General features: G+C 47.1%; 1 protein-coding gene across 5 annotated transcripts in view; it reads right to left on the bottom strand.

Annotated features, from left to right (window-relative positions):
• The window catches only part of tbc1d22a (TBC1 domain family, member 22a), a 59,213-nt gene extending 39,352 nt beyond the window's left edge, over positions 1-19,861 (bottom strand). For 3 of the 5 annotated variants that reach the window (XR_008948203.1, XM_057022075.1, XM_057022076.1), the window contains exons 1-8: positions 19,603-19,861; positions 19,085-19,141; positions 18,420-18,603; positions 18,086-18,326; positions 16,557-16,739; positions 6,292-6,362; positions 2,645-2,773; positions 557-622 (exon numbers count right to left, since the gene is read on the bottom strand). Coding sequence is in view for 4 of the 5 variants with exons in the window: in XM_057022075.1 (XP_056878055.1) it covers positions 557-622; positions 2,645-2,773; positions 6,292-6,362; positions 16,557-16,739; positions 18,086-18,326; positions 18,420-18,603; positions 19,085-19,141; positions 19,603-19,664 (993 nt within the window). In the remaining variant the exon portion in view is untranslated. Of the gene's footprint in view, positions 1-556; positions 623-1,015; positions 1,079-2,644; positions 2,774-6,291; positions 6,363-16,556; positions 16,740-18,085; positions 18,327-18,419; positions 18,604-19,084; positions 19,142-19,602 lie in introns of all 5 variants that reach the window. The other 2 variants (XM_057022077.1, XM_057022078.1) reach the window with 2 other exon arrangements.
• Between the last annotated feature and the right edge of the window lie 372 nt (positions 19,862-20,233).

The raw sequence follows: 20,233 nt of genomic DNA, 5'->3' as shown, positions 1-20,233 counted from the left end.
GTGACTGCAGATATCACTTTCTGTATCCTTTGTTTTTAATTCAGTGAGTGGCCCCTCATGCAGGACATGCAGTGTGCCGCAGTAGAATCAGCCCCCGCCTTAAACTGACGGGCAACAAAATGGAAATCTGTCGTTGTCTTTATGACAGTGTACACGATGCCTTTCACTCTGCAGCAACCACAGTTTAAGTGATCGACCGCTGCAGATGTAGCCGAGTGCTTCAATCTGGGCCAACTGGACTGAAAATTCAATTCCAATTGGTCTCCTGGGATAATAGAAGTCCTGCTGACCCAGACTGAAGCACCGGATGCTCTGGCCAGGATGATGGGAGGCTGAAGCAACACTGTAGATTAAAAGAAAGGTTGTTTGTGGCTCTTTTCCTCTGTGAAAATTAGGAACTTTTGACTTGAATCGTGGCGCTAGATAATGCAACTACGATGAGGGTTGTGGCAGGAGCGTGAGCACCAACAGGACAAAGAATCTTTTTCTCTGATCATGAGAAGGGGGGAGACTCTACTGAGGGAGGTGATGTGTGCACCCGGGGAGGAAGTCTCACCTCTTGGACAGAAGCTTGTTGAAAGAGAGGAATAAGGGGATTAGTTCTCGGTATGTCAATGTGAATCTGCAGAGAGAAAGAGAGAAAAAACAGACACAGGCAACGGGCAGGTTAGCACGGATCACGGCAATATGGAGAGGCACGGAGGCAGGGCAACAGTTAGTGATCGTCTCCTTGATTGAAGGTAAACAGGAAGGGGGCGCTGCTCTGAAATGGGTGGCAGACGTGATCCTGAATATGTTCACGTGCGCCAACGTGTCTGCGACTTCCACAGAGCGTTTGTTGGACCACATTGACCCAGTTTCAGAGTGTCTGAGCAAACGCGACAGGCAGGCAGATTCATCGGAGAATCGGAGAGGCCGGACGGACGGACGGACGCAGGACGGCGGCTGGAGCCGAGCCGGCCGGAAACGCCCTGGGCGCCCTGTGATCACCGTCCCGTCTGCCTGGTCCACATACCTCTGTTACCTTTGGCTGCAGCACCAAAGACTCAGGAGTCATCCTGGGAATGTCTATGTGGATCTGACAGCAACACGGGAGAAGAATGTGTTAAATACACATGTGCGCACACACACACACACACTCACACACACAGATTGTTTCTGATTTGTAGTCAAATCAGAAACTCCAGCAGCGTTAATTGAAAAAATTCTATTTCTCTTTGATCACACTATGTGGCAATATGTGAAAAGTAATGTGATGATAATGTCATATGTCGGCAGACAGAAAATTGTAATTCATCAACGTGTGTGTTAGGGCATTAAATCTGCCGCACCTTTCCTGTCAATCACACCGGGACTGCAGCTTCAACAACCTCATAACAATAAATGTCCAATTTGAGTTGGTTTTTAATGCTAAATGTTCCTGTAAAAGTTGCAAATAGAGCCAATAACCCCAGAATATAACAGGCTTCCACTGCAGCAAATGTGCGCGCCCCCTAGTGGCGGTAAAGCGTTCGTGAACTCAAAGGACAGTCTCGCTCCCAGGATCTAACTCCTGCATGATTACAGTCATATTCATGTTCCTTAAAAATAGAATGAAGCTAATTCCCGCCTCTTTTTCTCCTGGGATGGAACTTTACAGCAGCAGCGCCTCAAATAGCTCGCAGTGCAAACTGGGACTTCGACAATGGCTGCAGCCATATGCATATGCATGCACCCACAAGCTGTTTTAGGCAAGGTACCAACAACATAAACAAATATATGAAAGAGACAGATGGAGGAATACAAAGAGACAGATGGATAGATTTGGAGCGGCTTCCCATGTGAGTGCAGATAAACAGGACATATACCTGTTGGAACACACACAGCACAGTAGCGCTATATTTGCATCTGCAACTTGAGTTTCACCAACATTTGTATAATATATAATCACACCGAGGAGGAGACGGGACGCAGAAGTCGCTCCGTCAACAGAAATGGTGTTAGAACAAGCAGATCTTGGCAGGGAAAAAACAAGAAATGATCCAATCATCAAAACAAAGTGTGCCAGCTTTCTGGCACGGAACAGCGGAGATCAATGGGAAATTGGACAGGATATCAGGGCGGCCTGGATTCTGCCTCTGAAAGCCCACTTTGACGGGTCTCATCGACAGACAGGAAGGGAAGCTGGTGGAGAGGAGCATGATTAACGTAATTATTTGCATAGAAAAATATTTATTGGAGAAGCAAACAGATCGCGACCCTCTTCTCTTTGTCCCAGCCAGCCAGCCAGCCAGCCAGCCAGCCAGCCAGCCAGCCAGCCAGACAGACAGACAGACAGACAGACAGACAGACAGACAGACAAACAGACAGACAGACAGACAGACACAGGGGCAACAGGTGACATGAGAGAGGGGACAAAAGGATGGAATTGCTTTGGGTAATCCTGTTTTGGGTGTGGAATCCTGTTGAGACACAGATACAGATGGAGATAGGCAGACATAAAAAGGCTGCTGTCCTGGATTTGTGCTGGGGGAATGCATTAGTAACACCTGCTGAGGTTCATCTTTTATTCCGCCCCTCACCTCCTGGGAATGAGTGTGTTGTTTGGGGGAAAAAAAGGCTGCAAAAACAAAGCAAATGTGAGGCCCGGCGGGCGCGTCTGTACCTGTCTGTACGTGTCCTGGTGGTGCTCGTCGTTGCGGGAGTCGTAATATTGCTGGATGAAGCCAAAGTATTCGTGCCTCTTCCTCTTCAGGACGCTCTCTCTCCTCTCCGCATTAGCTGGGAGGTAACCCTGCGAGGAGGAAACACTCGATGTGATTGGAAAAACACTCGAACCCGAGGCTCATTATCTTGGTCCATCTAGATTTCCGTCCACTTTCCTGCCGTATATTTTATTAAATCAGGCTTCGTGTCCTCAAAAACTCTGACTTGCATGAATTTCTTGGCCGAGTTTAAGCACGAGCCAAATTCCACCACCTGGGAATACGCTACATTACACACTTCTCCTTCCAAAGAAAACTTCCTGCTGCTTAACCAAATGTTTCCTGCCTCTTCTGGGATGTACCTTTTCCTGTGTGCAGCTGTCAGACATTTCATGTCAAAGTGCCGCCTCCTCGTGCGGGCCAGTCTTACGCAACGCGGCGAAAGAGAAGCCGTCTGAACAGAACTTGGGTCTATTAAAGGCACCAGCTGGGTCCTGGGCCTCTCAAATATTCATCAAGTTCAAATCCTCACATCGGGTCTCCAACTTGACGGCGAGCTGTGAAGGCCGCAGCCCATTATTACGTTTAGTGGTTGTTAAGCCTTCAGACTTCTTCAGCCCGATGCGTCGGGCCAAGACGGAGAGCTGGGTTGATTTAATCAGTCTGAAAAGTAAACTCCAACATCTGGGCCAGGGGAGCTGGAGTGTGAAGCTCACTCACGCTAAGTGCGTTAGCCTTGCTCATATAAGTTAGAGGTAAACACTTTACAGCAAAAGTGCCAAAAGTTACAGACAGAATAATTTATGACTGGATCTACCACAACCTGCAGGCAGGGAGGGTATTTAATGAAGTCGCCAGTCTGTCCAAACTACAGGGAGTTCATCACAGCCAAAGACAAGTTGACTTATCTGCTAACTTATCTTAGCTAGATTAGCTTCTCTGGCAGCTTTAATTTGGAGGTCACATTTGACAACTGATTTATCTGCTAAATAATTACAGATGCTCTTAAAATGCGACGGCAGAAGGACGGCTGCGGTGGTAGCGTGGTTTCCACCCGTCGGTTTGTCTTAGAAATGTCCATTTCTGTTCAAACGAAGCGGATTTAAGGACATTCTCATCAAAACACTTAAAGTGAAGCCCGGAGCAGCAAAAACCCAGCTGCCATTATTAAGGTTCGACTTTGGAGGAGAAAAACTTGTTAAAGGGGGGAAGTGAGCAAAAGCTGCCTTTTAAAAATAGAAGAAAATAAATAAGCAATCAGGTTTTAACGGACTTAAAGTGCCCGAGATCTAAACGCACTTCTGCATTAAACTGAGCGCTCATTTTCCATTTATTATTTGTGGCCCGTGCTTGAAAAGTGCATGAGAAAATCTGGGGTGGGAGATTTAATGTGAAGCTCGACCTGGTGCACAATGAAGCAGCGGAAAGGTTCCTGTTAATCAGTCTCCGTGTAGCTCATCTCCACGTTCTGCCACGCATCACTCTCTCCATCTCTTTAATGGACCCTCCACTTCAGCCAGCGCTCCTTAAAAACGCTAACGTCGCTTTGGGAGGCCATTTGGGGACTTTAAAGGATTTTTTTTTCGCAGGTCTTCCAATTTAAAATGATTCCCACTTAGGAGGCATGCATATGTGGGGAGAAATCTGTGAGGCTATGGGCAAAAGTTGAGCAAACACAACTTCGGCACGTTAAAAAAATGAAAGGAAATTCCTTCAAGTCACCTTGGGTGCCCATTTTTAATGCAGCGAGTTGAGTTTTTAATTCACAACTTCCATTTTTCCATCTAAAACTCGATTCGAGGCCCATAAATGTTGCACACAGAGAAAACCTCGGTAGTGTTTCAAAACCCTAAAGTGGCCACCTTTAAATAGAGTGTACACAGTAGTTCCTTTTTAATTAAAATGACGCTATTACAATTCTATCCTTTGATGCTATGTTTAAAGGTGAACTGCAGGACAGATTAGAGACAGGAGAAGGCTTTGGTGATGCTGTAAGACGCCACTAGGATTGGAGATCATCTCATGAATAAAGGAAGAAGAATGCCATTGTTCTTGACTCCGGGGCGATCTAATTATATCGGCTGTTGTAAAGTGTGTTTTTGTCGCCGTCCCCTCTCCATCTTCCCCGGCATCCTGATCCACGTCGCACATCCCTTTAGCCTCATCAGTATTGCCACGGGTTTCTCTCCTCCCCAGCTTCATGTGTAACACTCTGCCTCCATTAGCAAGAGTACACGATGCCACAGGCAGGAACATAAGAGTAAAACCATTTAATTTCTTTGTTTTCCTGCAGGCTGCAAAATAAATAAATGGAATTATTTCTAAAATGATAAGAGGTGGGTGAAGCTCTATTCCCGAGGCCTGGAGCGACCAGGAACGTTCCTTCTTCTGCTGCTGCTGCTGCCTCGTGTTGCCAAGCTAGCCAATAAAAATGCAGCTATTTCTGCCTGATTACTGTGATATGTTGAGAAATCTGATTTGTTGGGCGAGAAGTACCGAGCCGCAGCTTATTTATTGTCACTGTCAAGTCGGGAAGAGCGCGGCTCGAGCGCGCTTGCTGGAGGGGAGAGGGAATTAAATAAGTCTGTGCGAGCTGGTGAGCAGAAGAAGGGCACAAGGGACACCAGTGGGGAAGTTTGATTTGGTGTCGCGGCAAAGTTTATGGAATACAGCAGGGCGCGTAAGCTGGGAAAGCAAATGCGCCATGTGTGCTGACCAAAAGGAAACTTCCCTTATTTTTCAATCTGATCCTTCCTATCTGCCCCCCCCCCCAGCAGATGGGGGCACAGACAGGAGAGGGGAGGCAGTCAAGTGTTGTCACTTCAGAGGATGTGAGTGCATTTGACACTGTGCTCACATTTTAATCCCAACTCTGGATTTAACCCTGGGATAATTCACGCCGCAGGAGCCCTGGAATTCTACAAATCTATTGAAAAACCTCGGTGGTGCGACCGAGATAAGGACGGGGGGGGGGGGGGAGGGGGACGCTTCTGGAATATTAAAGCCATGTGGATGCGCGGCAACAGTGAAGAGGACGGTGAAGAAGAGGAGAGGCCTCATTGAATTCCGCTTAACCCCGTCAACAAGAGCGTTACACTCAAGTAAAAACTGCTGCATTCCATCGCTTGATAAACACACACACACACACACACACACACACACACACACACACACAACACACACACACACACACACCCTAATGACATCTTTTCTGTGAGACATTCACTATTGTGCAGTAATTAATGGGAGAGTTGCCGTGTTGAAAGAAGCCAGTCTTCTCTCTGCAGACAAGAAAGGGAACGCCACAACAATGGCTTAATGAGTAAACACACCACATGTCTCATGAATAAATTATCGGAGCCTCGCGATTCATTTTCCCACTGAAGTTTGAAGGGAAAAGGAAACAACACAACTCGGAGCAGGCGTCATAAATCAAGACAGGGAAGAAAGGGAACGCGGCAGGAAATTTTGAGTGAGAGCGTGTGTGTGTGTGTGTGTGTGTGTGTGTGTGGTGTGTGTGTGTGTGTTGTGTGTGTGCGTGTGTGTGCGTGTGTGTGTGGCTCCTGTCTAACGGGTCCACTCTGCCAGCTCTTTTATTGTCACTTACAGAGAGGAGCTTCCATGTTATCGGTCGGACCTGTCTCGGGATTCCAGACCAGCTGAGTTTCCGGAGCTCATCTGTAAAACAACAACAACAAAAAAAAGGTTGGATGTTATAAAAAATGCACAAGATCTTTCTGAAATGACACATTGAGAGATCACGAGGCAGCTGAGGTGAACCGGTCGCCTCGGCCACCTTCTCACTGCAATAAAAGACGAGTGGGTGGGAAACAAATGATCTGGGAGGTTCAGCGGGTCACTTTTGGTTTGGTTTATTGAGTAAATTTAGAGATTTTACACACATTGAAATGAAAGGGCTTCGAGTCAAGTCCCTGAAATTCCCCACATGTATAAAAGATATTAAAAATGAATCAATCTGCCCACCACAGGGTTTAATGTTTCAGTAATCGTAGAAGGACCTGGCAAATCCACATATATGGGCAGTAGCCGTTCAAAGGTTATTGTACTTCAAGCAATTACTTTAATGATTCATTCGAGAATATTAAAATGTGCCCTTTGCTTTAAAGGGGCTATATTTCCTCAACAAGTTCCAACTTTTTTTTGCTTCAAGGTTCAATTTTGAATAACAAAAGCTAGTTTTGACAAAGATCCGTCCCAAAGCGTCGCGCGCGCGCCGCTAATAGCAATCTATCTGCATTTACCATCAAATTGGCCCAAATAAATGCAATTCTGAAAACCATTATTGGATCAGCAAGTCATTTTGGACATCTCTCAATCAATCAGTCTCCTCCCTCCCAAGCCGTGTCCCCCGTCACCCTGGACTCCCTTTCCATCGCTCCATTCCTTGACTCAAATTATCTGCTGGAATAGAGGTGGATTATTAAATACACTCTTCTCAGGCTGGGAGGCCATAATGTAAAATAAATGTGACGGAAACGTACAAATTGAACTTTAAATTGGCGGGGAGTGCTTCCCTTTGGGTCCATGAAGAGAGCCAGAAAATAGAGCTTAATGTAACTTGATACACATTAGACCCAGGCAATATCCCTTCCTCCATCTGTACCAGGAACACGTGGAGGACAGAGGATAACTGGCTGAGGAGGCCATCAGTAACCCCAGGAAAGAGGAAATCGTTCTTTTCTGAACCACCAATGTCTTATATTTCCTTCCTTTTTATTCAGGAAGTCTTAACAAGAGCGCAGCATCACTTCTCCTCCACACTGGACGTCTGTTAAGGATACGACATGACAGTCGGGTCGTAGAAACTGGAGATTCACGACGGCCAGAGTTCAACTTGTTTCCAATAATCCACGAGCGTCCGCTGGAATGACAAGTGGGCACTCGGTCCAGCGTGTCCACGGGGCAGCTGAGGGTCCGGGAGCGATGCAGCCGTGCACTTTTCAGCAGTATTACTTCCCAATCATCCTCATTAAATCATCCGTTACCCACTGGCGGAGCTCCCTGTGTTTAGGAGCCTGTAGGTCTCCGTTCACCATTAAACAAGACAAGCAGGCGAAGCCTCCCTGCTTCTAACTGCATTTCAGGGTTTAAATACATAAATTAACGAGTCGGGTTCTTACTCGGCCCGGAGCAGCTAGTATTGATTAGCGCTATAAAATGGCTCTGGCTTTTCTGCCAGTCAAATGCAGAGTAAGTGACGTATAGAATCCCAGCTAAATTGAGTGAAAAGCATGAAACCTTGTTCACGCAGCAGCGACCTGCTCCTGCGCCAGATCCTTGACTGTAAATTTCACTCTTAAGCTGTCCCAACTGATTTTGATTCTATAGATCTTCAATAGTGATATACTGGCCTCCTCATGGGGCTGCAGCTCTGCAGGCAGTCGGGGGGGGGTGGGCAGGGAAAGGGCAAACTGTCTCAGACCTAACAACAGATCCCTTTTTTGGACTTCTGTTCAAATGAATGGGTGCACTCCACTGCCATTTCTCTGATTCACCAGGGAACAATATAATAGGAATCATTTCTAATTAAAAAAGGATGCTAGCTCAGGCAGGAGGGACCGGCCTTTGTTCTGACATCACTGCCAGTCTCGCTCCCGCAGGGCTTCGTTAGGGTGGAGCCCGTTTGCATCTTCGCTTCCAGAGCAGAACTGTGGAACTGATCTGTCCAGCAAAGCCAGCATTCACCCTGCTGCTACTGCTACTAATGCTACTGCTGCTGCTACTGCTGCTAATGCTGCTGCTGCTACTACTACTAATGCTGCTGCTGCTACTGCTGCTGCTGCTACTACTACTACTGCTGCTGCTGCTGCTACTGTGCTAATGCTGCTGCTGCTACTACTACTAATGCTGCTGCTACTACTACTAATGCTGCTGCTGCTACTACTAATGCTGCTGCTGCTACTACAATGCTACTGCTACTGCTACTAATGCTGCTACTGCTACTAATAATGCTGCTAATACTAATGCTGCTGCTGCTACTAATGCTGCTACTGCTACTACTAATGCTGCTGCTGCTGCTGCTACTAATGCTGCTGCTGCTACTACTAATGCTACTACTAATGCTACTACTAATGCTGCTGCTGCTACTACTAATGCTGCTGCTGCTACTACTAATGCTGCTGCTGCTACTACTAATGCTACTGCTACTAATGCTGCTACTGCTACTAATAATGCTGCTGCTGCTACTAATAATGCTGCTAATACTAATGCTGCTGCTGCTACTAATGCTGCTGCTGCTAATGCTGCTGCTGCTGCTGCTAATGCTGCTGCTGCTACTAATGCTGCTGTACTAATGCTGCTGCTGCTGTCCTGCTGCTGCTACTAATGCTGCTGCTATTAATGCTGCTGCTACTACTGCTCCTGCTGCTAATCCTGCTGCTACTAATGCTGCTGCTTACTAATGCTACTAATGCTGGCAGCATTAGTAGCAGCAGCTGCTAATGCTGCTGCTACTAATGCTGCTGCTACTAATGCTGCTGCTACTAATGCTGCTGCTGCTGCTACTACTAATGCTACTGCTACTAATGCTGGCTGCTACTGCTACTAATGCTGCTGCTGCTAATGCTGCTGCTGCTAATGCTGCTGCTATTAATGCTGGGCTACTAATGCTGCTAATACTAATGCTACTGCTACTACTACTACTTCTGCTGCTACTGCTACTATGCTGCTGCTGCTAATGCTGCTGCTGCTAATGCTGCTGCTATTAATGCTGCTGCTACTAATGCTGCTAATACTAATGCTGCTGCTGCTACTAATGCTTGCTGCTGCTGATGCTACTACTACTGCTGCTGCTGCTACTATACTACTAATGCTGCTGCTGCTACTCCTAAAGCTGCTGCTACTGCTACTACTAATGCTGCTATTACTAATGCTGCTGCTGCTACTACTAATGCTGCTGCTGCTACTACTAATGCTGTCTGCTGCTGCTACTAATGCTGCTGCAGCAGCAGCACAGCCGAGGTTACACAGGAGACAGGAAGCCATTTAAAATGAAGTCAGAGAGTGAACTCCTGAATGAATAGGCACCACTACATTTATTACAACGCTAACAGCTAGTCAATGGTGTCTTCCTCTTCCTCGCCCCCTTTGAACCTTCATTTGCACTGTCAGACAAAGAAATGAGACCATGAATCTTGTGGGCTCTGGCTTAATTAAGCTATGTTATATTTCCTCTACCCGGCATTAATCTCACTACAGGGGGTTACAGGGAGCAGGGGTAAGAGGGGTGTGGGCACGAGTTGGCTAATGGTCTTTACTCCCCATGCTGCAGTGAACTCCATAAAGCCCCCGTCCCCTCCAGTCAAACACTTTGCATCGCAAGGGGAGCATTTGAGTGTATGGTGGGTGTGAATATTTACTTGGCACCATGTGGTTAGTGGAACAAACAGATGTGCTGTGCAGAATACCGCACACACAGGCTCCACTTCCTGGTTTGCAAACACTTTATGCACCGACCTGTGATGGAAAAACCCCGAGATGTCCGTGTCAACAGAGCATTATATGGAGTAAATCTATCTATTGCACTTGATTATGCGGCGCCGGTTCTTGAGAAATGTAATGTCAGAGCGGCAGATGCATAGTTAACACACAGGCTAAATTGCCAATGTCATTTCATTAGCGTGTGGAGAGATCATCTTTCACAGAAAACATATCTGACTCCGGGGCGTCTCCGTGCATAGGGAATGAGACAGCCGAGCCCAGGCTCCACTGGAATAAGCTAAAGGCGCTTCGTGACATTTAGAAAATTAATCTGTTGTTTCTGCTCAGCGGACACTTGTCACAATCTGTGAAGAGGGGGGGAAAAAAAGTTCCTGGTGCTTTTCCGGTGGCAAGTGTCTGGACTGGCTGTCTCCTTCAGCACCGGTGAATAAGGTTAACGGTGCAAACAAGCCTTTTGTGACAGTGCAGCACATTTGCTGCCCCCCCCCTAATCCATGGCAATATATGCAACTATAAAAACTCTAAACGACGTCGTCAAAGACATTTCTTTAATAACTCTCGGCAGAAAACGCAGAGAAAACTCATTAAAGAGAAAACTCAATTTAGAAACAATTCACCCCACAGGCCATCATCCCAAAGTGTACGTTCAGAAGCGCAAGAGGGGCAAAACAAAACGCTCCTACTGGGACCAAAGAAGTATCACAACATTGCATATCCGCTTTGGAATGGGTGTGATCGGATTGTGGGTGTTTGTCCGCAGGAGACGGCACAGACGGTCTCCAACCCGAAGGAAGTCAAAACCCCTCCCTAGCATGAAAAAGCACCTGTAACATCAGCAACACGGAACTCAAGGGCAACGGCTGCCCGGTTGTTGTGTTGCATTATGCATGAACTTCCAGGGCCGCGCTTGGGCTTGGCTGGAGCGAAGCTGGCGACCATAAGGGGCGATTAGGACACCATGTACCTTCTGTTGAACACCCGCAGCAGCTGCTCTGATGTGGGACCCTCTGAGGTAATGAATGTTCAATGACTCTTGAAACATCCAGAGGGCAAAATATATTCAAGCGCCGTGTTTGCGTTGCATTAACCAGCCAACGCAACCAGCAGGGGTTGCGGAAAGTGGTGTTAAAGGTGGAACAGTCCAGTTCGTACTTGTGTACCTTTGCTAACAGCGGCTTTTAAAAAGGTCAGAAAGGTCGCCTCAACCGTGTTTCACTTTATTGTGCTGAAAGGAAACTGTGCTTTCCGTCTCAAGACACCATCATCACAATCCATCTTCTTCCTCTAATGTAAAAGGGTCTCCAGGATTGATCAGAACTTCCAAATAATTCCAGGCTTCGCTGAATCAAGCTAGTGAGCGTTTGATTTATACCGAGCCAATTCACTTCCGTTGATGTGGGTGGCCGTTTCCCCCAGTGAGCCAAGCTGGGAAAAACCTCAACATTATGTTAATTCGGTGTTACTTTTGATTGGAATTCATTTGAAATTCCACAACAAAGAATTTTCAGAAGACCAAATGCTTCTGTCCGGCCCACAGGCGCTGATAATGATTTAAAAAAATAAATAAAAAGAAATGTGGAGTTGAGGATTCATTTATTTTTCGGTTAAATTTTCAACCTGCCTGGAACAGAAAACGCAGCTGGATAGTTGCCCTCAAGTTTTGACCTCAGTAAAACTGCTTTAAATTATTTTTGAGGAGGGGATTTACCCTGATTAAAGCTAATGCACAGCGTCTGTTTCAAATCTATGACTAATTAAAACCCGAGCACAACTATTTGTATGTGTGCCGTGTGTGACATTAACGCATTTAAAGGTTGTTGTGCAGGATAAAAAGGGATTTCTCCGGGTGTCTGTCAAAGTTCCTCACAGGCGCTCTACCTGTCGGTGTGCACGCTTCTGTGAGAGGGGGAGTAGAAAGAACAGAAGACGGTGAGAGGAGAAGCGCTGTCAATCAGTGCTGGATGAGCAAGGAGCTGATGGAAGCGGGAGGGGAGACGCTTGGCGGGATGGAACCATGCACTATTCAGGCATCATTCAGATGGAGCGCAACCGCTGGGGCAAAACACCCAGAAAGTTCTGCAACACCGCTGAAAAGCTCGCACGGGGACTGGATTTGCATCCGCGGGTGCCTGAACCAAATTGGAGCCTGTGGCCGTCGGGGGGAAGTGATGTCATCGCAGAATGGCAGCTTTAAAGTGGAGAAAATCAACAGGACTTTTGTAGGTGCAAAGCTTCTTCCCAAAGGAGGTCTCTGGAAAGGAGCTGCAGCCACATATGCCGATGACCCCATGTGCTTTTAAAACAGTATAATCGGGGCGGCCATCGTTACCAAAAAAGGTTCAAATCCCCTCCTTTTAAACTGAAATGCTGCAGGAGGGTCTTGAATGGCCGAGTACACGGTGATAGCACCAGGCAGCAGATGGTTTAAAAACTAATGGGACTCTTGCAGAGAGCTCCTCCCCCTGGAATAAACCTGCTGATGGATGGCCCCCCCAGGAGTGAGAAAGGACACCGAGCACAGGTGAGTGCGTACATGTGTTGTTTCTGGGCACTAAGGCAAAAATGTATACCTCCATTAAAACATGCTGCACTCACAGCCACACCGGCCTTCTTATGCTTCCACCTGATCCGACGACAGTGCAGGAACGCCATCGTTTGGAATTCCAGCTGTTATTTTCAAGGGTTGTAATAAAAGAAGCCCTTTCTTGTTAAATTAAAGCCTGTGCAAAATAATGAGCAGTGACCGTTCGGTTAATTTGAACATTTCATTCCACGAGTCAAGTTATTATTAAAATATTACCTATTAGCATGGAAGATTTGACTTAATTGATTGAGTGGCTACAATGTAGAATACAAAGGTTTGCAATGATTAAACGGTTCGAAGGAAACCGAAGAGTTGGGTGAAAATGCGCGGATTCATTTAACATTACTCTTGATTTCATGGACGTTAGCATTTGTAGCTTTGGAGGAATGTTGGGAAATCTTCATGGCCTCGTATGTTACACCTTTAAGGAACAATTAGACTTTCATAAACTGATCATCTCTGAAAAGATTTAATTAAAACCAAACCTCCGGCTAGGACCGACCAAGTGTCGTTCATTCCCTTAACCTGAGAACAGATAATGAGCTGCAGGATTAAAATGGAACTTAAGGCATTGGAAAGAAAGGGAAAAAGTCTTCCACTGCACATGAAACGGAGGAAAGGTGTGAACTCCAGGGGCCCAAGTGTGTTCACTCAAGCGTCACTTGGAAAAGCGAGGATGAAAAATTCACATGGTTGAACCACCGAGGAACTTATGAATAAACTAAACCAGACAGTTTGGGAGGCTTTTGACATGGGAGACAGCTGGTGGTTGGAGCAACCTTATTAAATCAGGTGTTTTGCCTGGAGATGTAGTCGGAAGGAGCACACATGAACAACCATGCCAAACACACTGTGTACCACAGGCTGCTGCCATGGTAACAATGCATGAAACATTGGCGGGTGGGGAACGCAAAACCGCTGCGACTTCAGAAATCCAGCATTTCCCAACGCATCCACTTTCTAAGAATAGAATTCTTGCAGAGAAAACGTCTGACAGCGCATTTCCTAATTCCTCCACAGCGTTCAGGCACCACTGACGTCTCGTACAAAAAGAAACCCTCCTCTGACAATCCACACAGGAGCCCTCTTTGAGTCAAGTTGCCACATTTCCCAGATATTTACCCAGGTAGACAGACTAACGCCGTATTATCTCCTTTTCCTGCACTTGCGACACACACGGGCGGGATTGTCACGCGCGGGCCGTGCCTTCAAACGAGGCATTAGGACCGGGTTAAATTGAATTACACCGCCACTTCCCTCTTTGATGACGGCTATTAACTTTTGCAAATGGTGCAGATGGTAAGCCTGTCATATGGTGGCTGCTGTGTAAGAGGATTGTGTATTATAGAAGCACAGAGGGCAAAGAGGGAAGGAGCTGCTGCGGTCGGGAGATGATTACCAAAGAGGAACAACAAAGCCCCGCACACCCCCGACAGGGACACACACACACAGGCAAGACGCCACCAAAGCTACTGCGCTGTGCATCCATACGCCACGTGTTTGTGAACATGTGGAGGCGACCTGATGTAAAGATTGCAGCAAAAGCCACAGTAGGTATAAACTGTGAGAGAGAGAAAAGAGACCATTGCCATAGCAACAGCAGTAAAGCTGCCACGGAGTAATAACATCGTTATGGCTGACGCCAGCCAGTGGTTTTATAATCTGTTAAAATGTTATGTTAAAAGTCTGCCAGGAAATGTCCTTGTGAACACATTCTGGGAGATTTTGCTAATAGATGATCAATCAACTTATTCTCTGGGTTAGCGCCTGAGCCCTCGAGGGCAGGTTCTCCTCAGGACGTTCCAGAATAAATCAGGAAGATCGAGGCATTAATCACACTCCAACATATGCACAGGTCATCACATCCCGCGTGACCTTATGCTTAACAGGCCGCTGTCACGCCGCGTCACGAGGCTCAGTGGACGCAGATGGATGGGAGAGGAACGGAGATGTCAATACAGAGGCCGTGAAGGAAAAGTTGGGCTGACTTGGCATGTTCTGAGCCAAATCAGCCTCGTCTACGCACCCACCAGCAGGGCCGAGCCTCACGCACCTGTGGACTCTGGACCGACAGGCCGGGGGAGGGGGCTCGGCCCAAAAACACTCCTGCTTAGGCAATTAATTACCCGACTCAGGCCAGGGAAGCCACCGATGGATCACCTGCCACCCGCGTCCTCGCGGCCCAAGGACAGTGGGGCACGCTCCTCTCACACAGGAGGGTGTCGACGGGTCTGACAGCATCTGCTGATGTGTGGGGATCACAAATGTGAAGGCTGACCTCGCCGTGTTGCCGATGTGCATTTTTGTCAAATTAGATTTATCTTTTCCCAATTCGTCGCCGCCACAATGACCCAATTTCCCCATGAGGATCATTAAACTTTCATCTTCCAATCTGCCAATACGCCCTCTCCCGACGAGCACCCCCTCCCCCCCCGATCCGTCGCTTAATCATGTCCCGCGAATGAAGTACATCTTTCACGCTGCCAGTGGCCGGCAGCGTCGCTCGCCCCCGTCCGAGCCGTCTAATGACGGCGTGGAGTTTAACCTAAATTTAGCCGGGCAGCTCGCGGTGCCCCAGGGGCCCTAACGGGAGCTGACGTCTCAAGACGCTCGGCTGATGTACAGGAGACGCGGCACCTGTGACGGCCGGCCGCCGTTGACTAATGCTGACCACTCGCAAATGTTTGTTCAGCTGCAAAAGTTCGTCAAAGGAATCGCCGAGAGAGGCGAGCGGGACGCTGCTGAATAAGGTCGTTCAAAGTTAATTAAATCAGCTGTGTAAATTTCCGGCCCTCGGCCAACGACGCTGAAAATCCGTTTGGCTAAACACACAAATCTGATTCAATTTGGAATCATTATGAGCTACCTTCCATTGAAAGGGAAGATCTATGCTTGACAATACAGATCATGAACGACAACGGCTGATGGAGTGACGAACGTCAGCGGGCGCGATTAGGTCCTCGGCGTCGTTCTTTTTAATTAACCATGACAGGAAGCATTTCGACAGAAGAGCAGCTCATGTTTCCAACTGTGGCTCCAGGAAGACGTGCATGTAAACATCAGATCTGACACCATCTGTGGTTAAAAAGGAGCCATGAGGCCAGAAGCGCTGCCCCCGGAGCGCAGACACGGGATCGAGGCGCAGATCTGGAAATCTGCCGCCTTCAAAGTTTCCACTTCAGCATTCCAAAAACACAAGTTTGGAACCACCGAGCTGAGCTAATGGGGAAAGGGGCTCAGTAAGAGAAGGGACTCCACAGCCAGGAATATGGGAATTTTATGCCACCGCTCATTTTGGTAACACAACGTCTCCGTGCGAATGATTGGAAGCGTATGTAAAGCGCCCGGTGAGTCAGCCCAGCTGGTTCTCTATGAGAGGAAGCACCAGCAACAGACACTTTAGTTATCATTGTATAACAGCCGTCACTGTCTGGAACACGCAGCACTTTTGAGCACTTTGATGTCTTTCCTATACTTGTCAAACAGTTTTGGAAGTGTGTTGTTAAACGAGAGCTTCAAAGGAGAAAAATAGAGCCCTATAGATGGAGGTCAACAAGGATGTGGGCGGCAGACAGACTCTCGGGTTGGTTAAATGATGTTGGTGGGTTCAGACAAAGGCCTCTCATTTCCATTTGTCAGTGCTATTTCTCCCCCATGTAATCTGCACGTACAGATGGCGGCACACTTGCGCACTTGCTGCGTGGTTAAAAGTGCTGCACAGCTGACAGATGGAGGAAGCAAAGCAAGAGCGTGAAGCAAAACAAAGCTTCGCAAAATAAAGCAGACAAAATGGAGACGCGGAGGGCGTCTGGATGAGCGCGCCTTACCCAGATCTGTGTTCGGGCCGGCCAACAACTGCCGGAACTTATCCAGACGGGACGCTTCCCTCTCCGTCATGGCCGGCGTGCCAGATGTGTTCTGGTCAGCCATGCGAGCCACGAGCGGGATGACAGGCGGCCTGTGGGGAAGAGAGCGCTGTCGGTGCAGGGCGGCGTGCTCCCCTGCTGACTCTGGAGAGATGATAAAGAGTTGAGACACAACGGAGGGTTACATCAACATAAACACGCCGAAACAAGCCTTCCCAAACGTGCTGCTCGCCATCTCGGTAAATACATCTTTAACCACCGATGAGCAAGGATGCGACGGCACTTCCATCGAGATGTGACTAAAAGGGAAACCGAAAAGCTTCATAATGAGCTTGTTTAACAATTCTTGAAGTGTTTTTACAGGAGCAAGTCGTTGCAAACCTCCTCGCTGAGGTTTTATTTGGAATAATTAAATCAAGAGTAGATTGCTGTGAAACCTTTTCAACAAGCTTTTTAATTCTATTCAAATATAGCTTCAATCATTATAAGACAATATGACATTAATGAACACAAATATAATAATTAAGGTCCACATACCCGGAGGGCAGTCACTAACAAGTACGTTTTCTCATGTATCTGCTCATAAATAAGCTAAACGGCGCTTCTTTATGGAATTCCACAGTACTGTATGAGGTATGTTCATGTCCTGATATGTGAAATTCTATCCCATAATCTTGATAAACCACCCCAAACCCCTCTGATCTACAAAGGACTACGGTCAAGATGCTTTGCTCACAAAGCCCCGAGTAAACTAACCTCTACTCCTATCCCTTTGTTTCTGTTAACACAACGCTAACACTGTTAGTTAGTGTTCTTAGTGTTCCAAGAATTTTAATTTCAATGCAATCCTAATTAACACCCTCCACTTTTACACAACATTTTCTTTTGATAGCAACCTTAATTAGAGATTATCCCCTTGAGTTGTGAGAGTTAATAAATATAAAACCCATTTGATCCAGATCCTGGCCGATAGCGCAGCCAGAACTTTCCTCGCTAGCACCGTTTCTCTGTCCCAATCATCGTCCATAATCTGCCACTTCATCCAGCAGTCCTCAGTCGAGTCTGACTCTCCTCTGCTGTACCTGACGGGCATTATTATTCTCCTGAGGAGTTAAAGGTGCGCCAGGAGCCACGTGGACTCCGACATTACTGCAGCAACAGTGTGAGCTGCGGGTGAGCGGGGACATGACCGTTCCAACAGGAAAAACATCAGCCAGGGCTTTTCAGAACAGGTTTTACAAAAACGTATTGATTGTCAGGGGAGAATCGGACTCTGTGTAGCTGTGAGCTCTAAAAGGGCATTTGGACGAAGCCTGGAACTGTGACAAAGAAAGGACAGAACCCATGGTACTGCGAACATTTTGCATAATACGTACACCTCAAAAAAATCTCTCAGCTAAAGCATAAAACTGTGTCCTAAAAGCTTTGGGTTCACAGCTGAGACAAAAAAAACAACCTTTTTTGGACGGTGAGCAATGGTGTCCACTAACCTTTAGGTGACCCAATTGGAGCTTCACTGTGGGACTTTACCAGGCGGCCATCAGTGTAAGGGCTGCTCTGGGAGGCAAATGACACCTCTGGGTTGTTCGAGTCCTCCAACCTGTCCTCCTCTTCACCGTCCTCCTCCTCGTCCTCTGCTGCCTCCTCCTGCGTATCCTCTTCCCTGTGTTCTAGCTCTGCTGTGTCATCGAGCCTCTGTTTCTCCTGCTGCTTGCTGTGATTTTCAATCACCTGCTCGGTAGACAGAAAAACAGGATGTGTCAAAAGTGCTGCTGACAGACACAGCGGAGACGTTAGTTTGAGGTTGAAGTGTCGCTGCATTACCTTGTTTGCCGTCTCCATGACCACCTCAATATTAAGGTTCTGCGCGGCCATGGCCAGCAGCTCGTCATCATCGTCTCCTACATCCCATGCATCACTTGTGATGCTCTCAAATTCCTGGAAGGTGGTGGCCTTTTTGGGCTTGCCTGGGGTGGTGGGAGGAGGCTTGTTGCCTGCTTTAATCAGGCTAGAAGAAAACAATGGCAATTAACAGGACTGAAATAGTATATTTTACTCAGTTGCTTGCTTTGTATTGCTATCACACAATTCAAGTCATTAGAACATAAAGCAGATTCACACTATATCACACTATGGTCCAACTTTTAAAAAAGTAAAGCAGCATGGAGCGAGAGAAACAAGCCTCAGCAGTTACTAAAGCAATAATAAGCAAAGTACATAGAGAATCTAGTCCTCAAACAGATGACACGCAGCTGATAACATAGGCATTGCTATTAAAGCACAGGATACCTCGGTGGCGTCTCTATATCGGATCTGATGCTGTTTAGATGTTTGCCTAAATAGGGAAATTCCAGCAAACTTGCTAAACGGGTTCTGCATTAACTCCAATGGGGCTGAAGTAGTTAGCTTAGCCACCGAAGCGTCAGCTTTAAAACACCAAGACTCATCCAGCACAATAATACAGGATTTAGCAACCATTAAAAACTTACTTGGCGTGAAGAAGCGGGTCGAAAGGAGGATGCTGTGCGCCATAAACATGTTGAATACTGAGGAAGTAATCGGGAAAGGAAATGAATGAACCAATTCATAGGTAGCCGTCAAGCTATCCCTGCTAGCCCTTGTTTTCCACCAACTATCCGGATAATGCTTGAATCCAGCGATTAAGTATGATGTCACAAGCTTTAGATTTATGTATGAGCGTGACCACTTCATTTACGTGTGTTGCAACACGTTAGATTGATCACTAGTTGCAACTTTGTCACAACTGTGAGGGAAAACTGTTAGCAACTGTTAGCAGCTATAGCTCTTCGTCAGGCTCTAGTAACAAGGCGCGACTGCGAATCTCGTTCAATCGAGACATTGTTGTGGAACGAAATGTGAAACCCGCAGATTTCTGGAGCTGTTGCGTGGCCTTCGGGGAAAACGAAAGCGACTTATGTGGCTCGGCAGCGTCACTTTAGACGCTAGCTACGCTAGGCTACCCGACAGCAGGGAACACGTCACTCACCTGCCAGGAACCTTGGCTGCGTTTCTTTTCCAGAACTGTTTTTTATTTCCGTCCGTAGACATTTTCCCTCTACAACTCAACCTGTCCCGGACTCCAGCACACAAACGCTGTCGCTCTGTATGAAACGTCTAATTTGTGTTTATTTACACCAGATCCCACCTCCAAAAGTCAGAAAGCCGCCATGTTGGTACTGCTTCATCGGCAAGCAAACGAGGCGCTGATTGGCTGGACTGGCACTTCCTGGTTCTTAGCCAATCAGGAGTGAGATGCTCACTGAATGGCGTGAACAGTTCAAGACGTCACAGGCAGACAGACAGACAGACAGACAGACAGACAGACAGACAGACAGACAGACACAGACAGACAGACAGACAGACAGACAGACAGACAGACAGACAGACAGACAGACAGGCTCAACTATTTGTGAATGAGCAGGCTTTTGCTTCATTTTCGTTGACAGATGGAAAATCTTTATGTCATGATCTCATTATTCTGGTCACTGCTCAGTCAAACTCAATGCGACAGTATGTATATTGTGAAGGACCAAACCAAAAAGAAGAAGAAGAAGAAGAAGAAGCTTATTTAGTCTACAATAATAACTGATTGATGAGATCACGTGGGTTTGTTTACC

Source organism: Takifugu flavidus, chromosome 22 (assembly GCF_003711565.1).
Source record: "Takifugu flavidus isolate HTHZ2018 chromosome 22, ASM371156v2, whole genome shotgun sequence".
NCBI lineage: Eukaryota > Metazoa > Chordata > Actinopteri > Tetraodontiformes > Tetraodontidae > Takifugu > Takifugu flavidus.
Note: the sequence above shows the minus strand (reverse complement) of the source record. Positions and strands in the feature narration are given on the sequence as shown.